The sequence below is a fragment of the Mustela nigripes genome, chromosome 4 (assembly GCF_022355385.1).
Source record: "Mustela nigripes isolate SB6536 chromosome 4, MUSNIG.SB6536, whole genome shotgun sequence".
Classification (NCBI taxonomy): Eukaryota; Metazoa; Chordata; class Mammalia; order Carnivora; family Mustelidae; genus Mustela; species Mustela nigripes.
Window position 1 is genome coordinate 28,169,296 of NC_081560.1, and position 6,000 is coordinate 28,175,295.

General features: G+C 43.2%; 1 protein-coding gene and 1 non-coding gene across 11 annotated transcripts in view; one reads left to right on the plus strand and one right to left on the minus strand.

Annotated features, from left to right (window-relative positions):
* CADPS2 (calcium dependent secretion activator 2) overlaps positions 1-6,000 on the plus strand; it is a 528,014-nt gene that overhangs the window by 480,292 nt on the left and 41,722 nt on the right. For all 10 annotated transcript variants that reach the window (XM_059396493.1, XM_059396490.1, XM_059396492.1 and 7 more), the window contains 2 exons: positions 5,733-5,816; positions 5,923-5,955. In XM_059396493.1, the coding sequence (XP_059252476.1) occupies positions 5,733-5,816; positions 5,923-5,955 (117 nt within the window). The remainder of the gene's footprint in view (positions 1-5,732; positions 5,817-5,922; positions 5,956-6,000) is intronic.
* Positions 1,408-1,511, minus strand: LOC132017040 (U6 spliceosomal RNA). The gene has a single exon (XR_009404124.1). It is a non-coding gene; the product is annotated as a U6 spliceosomal RNA (small nuclear RNA).

Sequence of the window (6,000 nt, forward strand, 5' to 3'; positions counted from 1 at the left end):
GATGCACATCGTTTCTCCCCAGGTTCCAGAGTTCCATGGCACGTACAGTGCTAGAGTTGGAACCCTGAGATCCGCTAGCAAGGACTTTTCAAATATTTTTATAATGTTTAGAAGACACACTTAATGTTCTCAAATATATCATGGGTAGCACCCTAAAGTATAACATTGATCAGTGCAAAGCTGCTTTGAGTGAAGAGAGGAAGGAGGCCTAGAGCTCTGCCTGTGGGACCTCGTCTCCCAAGGCAACTCCCAGGGTAAACCAGAGTTTACCCCAGAGTCCAGTTCTGTGGTTCACAGATGAGGAAACAGAGGCCCTGGGTCAGACGGTCGGTAGCTGTGGGGCCAGGACCTGGCCCTCATGGTCCCTAGGCCTGTCATCTTTCCATCACGCTATACAGAATGCAGCAAGAGTGGAGAGGAAAGAGTGGGAGCTTCACCTCCCAGTCTCCTGGGGTCCCCTTTGTACCTGGGTTGTACCCACCAGTCCGTTCTTTGACAGTTGTCTTTGACAGTTGTCCCACCGAGGCATAAAGGCTGTGGTACCAGCCTGAGCAGCTGGAGGAGAATGGAATTCAATGGCTGTAACAGGAGGATGCTTAAGAAAAGCTGAGAGAGCTGTGAGAAAGAACAGATCAGAGAATGAGAGCGTGACCACTCTCATGACATACTCTGGTTAACGGGGCTCGGTAAATTCCAGGTATGAAATAAAAGAGCATAGTAATATATTCAACCTACTAAATCCTTGATTATTGCAGAAAGGGATTTAGGAAAGAGAACACACTACCTTCCTGAGTTCATAGGTATAGAGGTATGTGTAAACGTATACAGACATATATGTATATTCTTTCTGATAACCTAGAATATTTTCCCCTAAATTTTTCTTAAGAATAAGATATGGCAGAGGATACATCACACCTGACCACGTAGATTCCAACTCATCCTAAAGTAATTTGATTAAATTTTCTCATTTATTTATTTGTTTAAAGATTTTATTTATTTATTTGACAGACAGATATCACAAGCAGATGGAGAGGCAGGAAGAGAGAGAGAGAGAAGCAGGCTCCCTGCTGAGCAGAGAGCCCGATACGGGACTCGATCCCAGGACCCTGAGATCATGACCTGAGCCGAAGGCAGCGGCTTAACCCACTGAGCCACCCAGGCGCCCCTAAATTTGCTCATTTAGATCAAGGGTATATATTCAGGAGATACCTGTCCAAATTCAACTAAATGCTTAAAAGAATTATTAGGAGCCACTAGGAGAAAGGAAAGACAAAATACTATAGATCACTCTCTTTGTGGGGCAATGCAAAAAGGAACAAGGAGAAGAGTGTGGAGAATTGACTAGTGTCTGGGCTAGGTGTGTCCTTTCGGAGGTTGTCTTAGATACTTTGTGGAACGTGGTATGTTACAAATAAATATTTGCTGCCAAATACTACCCATCCTTGGGCAGGGGCATGCTAATGTTCTCTGTATCACTCCAGTTTTAGTATATGTGCTGTTGAAGCAAGCACTCAAATAGTATGCCTCCCAAACACAAATACAGAAAATCTGGAAAGACCTTTTGGCAATCAGTTGGAAGAAAGGTTGAAAGAAAAGTGGGCAAGGAAGGGACAATTGCATTGTATTATAACATTAAGATTCTGATTCAGGGAAGGAAGCCTGGTTTTTTTTTCCAGTCCATGGTGTGCATGTGGATTTTTAACAATACTTGCTAGTCCTGATCTTACCAGATAAATATAGAACATCTGCCAATATCTCCAGCACCACTAACCCTCCCCTCCAAGAAAAAAGAGAAGGAAGGGAAAGAACTTAGTTTTTCATGATCGGTCTTATTTGGATGAATCTCTTCTCTGTGGAAGATGTTACAACTTGCGGTATAAATGAGGCAGATATCCCTTCGTGCAGGGTCACCGCTGAAAAAGCAGGAACTGTGTTTGGAACCCAGCGATCTGTAGCTGGAATCCTCCCAGTAACGTTTTAGAATTTGTGGTCTACTTTCCAGACATGTGGGAAAATGAATCTTATACCCTGTTAAAATTCAACAGGAAATTGAAACCGCCATGCCTTGTGGCATACTGCATGTTTCGTTCTACTCGTCATTTCAAAGTGCTTTTCATCTTTAATTTCCTTGGGAGTGTGCATAGTGGGGTAAAGTTGGTAATTACCCAGACAGACTTTAGGTGTTAAATATTATTCAAACAAACCCAGTAAATGGCATCTACAATAAAGAGCAGGGAAACAAAGAGATTACAGTGTTTCATTCCAACCTGACACCCTCAGGAGAACAGAGAGCACAAGGCAAACCCCTAAGTATTTATATCCTCCCCGAGCTGTACTGAGAAAGTTCACAGGAAGCAGTTAAAGACACAGCAACTAAACCCAGCGTTTAACTGGATTTCTTTGGAATCTTGCTGTTTTGTGCAATTAACAGCCAGATGGAAAATATATCATTATTAGTCAATCTTGATTTTAATAGAGTTTGGTTTTTAAGGCCACTCTTCTGCCGCGTGTGCCTCGGAGAAATCTCACAAAGACAGTCTTCCTGGAGGAACGGTATGGCTCAGCTGCTTGATCCCAGGGGTACAGACACAGTTCACTGCCATGTAAGCACAGGGTCCCCGCTGGGTTATGTCTCCCCAGAGACCCTGTGGGGTGGGGAGGGACTCACGGAGAGGCTCTCTGCTATTGTTAAAATGGAGGCAAAGAATGTTGTGACACGGGGACAGCAGGCCACTGGTCCTTGTGTAGGACCTACATGGATATAACCCGGTGCTGGAAGGTGCTCGCAAGAGAAGGTGAGCCAGACAGGCTCTGGCTGCTGTTGTGGGGGACTTTTGCCCTAAAACCACCCACCAGTAGGCTCCCCCGACTGTCACTTTATCCCCTCCGTTTCTGCCATCCTGAAGCCCGTCAGCTCCTGGGCCACCTGGGAGCTTTCCAACATGTCCAGTTAGAAGTCATGCCTTCCCTCCTTGCATTTCAGTCACCCTGTTTGCCCATCTTTACTGGCCCTTCAAACTTGCTGCCTGTCATGACCGGTAGCGTGCATGTCTGTCTCTCTCGCTCATTTGCGTCTTCCTGGAAGGAAAGATCAAAGATTCGTATTGTCTTCCTTTCCCACATTAGGGGCTCAATAATAACAAAATGACATTTACTGAGTACAAATAGGTTGGGCACATGACTTACTTCATTTGATGCTTACCACTGTGTCCCCCTAATGGTAAAGAACATGAGCTTTGGAGCCAGACCCCCTGTGTTCAAAGCCACCTTCCCGTGCTGTGAGCCCAACAGCCCTGAAGCAGGTGGAACTTGAACGCAGGTCTTTGATTGACATCCTCAACTCTCTTCTACCTCAGTAGGTTTCTTTTATTGAACTAGACCCATTCGCCAGTAGCCCAACTCATTATTACTCCTCATCACTAAGCAATCCCAAGGCTTTCCCCACGAATTTGTGACTTAACATGCATAGATGTTTAGACCTATATAATGGATAGTGATTTAGCTAATCATATGGGCAATAGTAATTCTTCACATTTCTTTAGTATTTTGCCATTTTCTCAGTCCTTTCACATAAATCCTCTCAACTGAGCTTCACTGATCCCTGGTAAGACAGACAGGATGGCTGGCGTTTTCCCCCTTCGACTGATGAATGTGCTAACACTAAAGAAGCTCAAGGTTTCACCATCACCCTGGAGCCAGAGATGGCAATTGTCAGGTCAGGGCTGCGACTGACCTAAGACCCTCTAACTCCAGCCACAGCGCTCTTGCCTCTACCTTGCCTGGTCCCTCAGCACCACTTACGTGTGTACACACATACTCACTTGAGGGCACCAAGATCCAGGTGCTGTGCTAGAGCCTTCCCTGGCTCAGGTAGTCTGGTAACCATAGCAATTGTCGCTCTCCTTGTGGCAAATGAGATCACCCAGCACACACTGACTCTCAAGGTTTGAGTTAGAGGAGATGAGGCATTTTCCACAGAGGGCCATTAAGTTTGGAATTCCCTTCCCCTGGTCTGACCGAGCCCTGGGGTATTGGTCTTCTGGGTCTTCGCAAACCACATCAAGTTGAGTTTAGCCAGCTGTGACTGGTAAGAAATCCTAATGGGCAGAAGGAAGCGCTAAATTGACTTTTAGTTGTGAGCAATTTGTAATTTTGTGTTTTTTGCTGTTTGTATCCCTTAGGATAACTAACGAGCCACACATAGTTTTCATTCTTTAAAAATACGATTTTAGTCAGCCGTTCGCGTGCTTTTGTTTCTGTGTTCTTACATCATGTCGCACATGATGTGATGGAGAAACCTATAGGGAAGTTTTTGTTTCTTTTGCATAAACTATTTTGCAGTAATTGACCAGCCACAGAGAAAAGATTATCTCCTGTGTGCTCTCAGTGAGTTCTCTGGTCACCAGAGACCAATAAGCTCTGTCCCTGGAACTATTATCACTTTGTTGAAGAAGCTGCGATGTGAACAAAAACCAGCCTTCGTTAATTTCCCTTTTCGTATTTAAAAAACCTTGTCAGTATTTTCCCTTTGGGAGTATGTAATTTGTCAATAGTGCGTATTATTTTAGTTCTAAAGAGGAAAGATACACTGCAGTAGATTTCTACTAATTTCTGGTGCCAGATCTTAGTGCTTCCACTCAATGAAATTTAATTCTCCACATTTTTAATCATATTATGGTATACACATCTTAATTTTAACTTCAGAGAAATATAAAATGGTAGAAAGGTAAAACAAGGGGCGCCTGGGTGGGTCAGTGGATTAAAGCCTCTGCCTTCAGCTCAGGTCGTGATCCCAGAGTCCTGGGATCGAGCCCCACATCAGGCTCTCTGCTCAGTGAGGAGCCTGCTTCCTCCTCTCTCTCCGCCTGCCCCTCTATTTGTGATCTCTGTCAAATAAGTAAAAATATTTTTTAAAAATGTAAAACACTTGTGAGACAAATTTTAATTCCATACCACTTGCAGTACAAACGCGCGTGCGCGCGTGCGCACACACACACACACACACACTATTTAACTGAAAGAAGAACTGACTGGTGCTGTGGCTGGCCTGAACCCACACAGTAGTGTGGAATCAGGAGCTTATTATTAAGTTCACTCTAGTGCTCTTTCCCTCGTAGCCTACAGAGTGTTCATATGTCTTAGATCTCCAAGTGCTTCCTAAGCCTCTGAAAGCAGATTTGATCCTTGTATGTCCTCATTAGAACTGCTCCATAAATGCCTGTTCACTAATGTGGGACTTGGTCGCAGGGTCACAGGAGCCTCGGATGTTACACATTCCTTCCATTATCTGGTCATTTTGATTCAAACTCTCCTGTAGATAGAAGAAGTTGGGGAATGGTCAAGTGATCTGTGATAGAAAGGAATCTGATTACACTTGACCATCATTGCTTCTAGACATCTCTACTGAAGTTGAAAGTCGTTTTAAGGAAGTCTCAGGAATGTCAAGTTATTTATCAGTGGTTTAAATTATCTCACATGTTTGGTAACCAGGATCCTATAACATGTTATTCTTTTATCTTAAAAAAACAAAGAAACAAAAACACTTGGTCAAGCAATGGAAAAGGACCTTAGAGCCCACCTTCAAAATGAAAGAGTAAACATTACAAGTCAGCCCCTTGACTATCAGTTTATTCATTGTGGCTTTTTGTGCTGTGGGAGAAGTTGGTCCAGAAATTATGTGCCCTGTTATTAATTTTTTTAATAGTCTAAATACTCACTATAAACAATTACAGTTTGTTTCAGTGTTGGAAGGGGTGTTATCTAAGCTGTCAAGATATGATGAAGGCACTTTCTTTTCATCCATTCTGTCATTCACTGTAAGTATTTGCATGAGATTCTCTTCTGTTGTCTTTTGACTGTTGTCAAAGTACTTATCTCACAGTTAAGAAAATAATTCTCATAATTATCTCTTTTCCACTTAAGGTGAAAGCAGCTGCAAAATATGTTGATGTTCCAGTAAGTATTTTTTATTTGCTATTAAAAACTCTGTATGTGTATGTG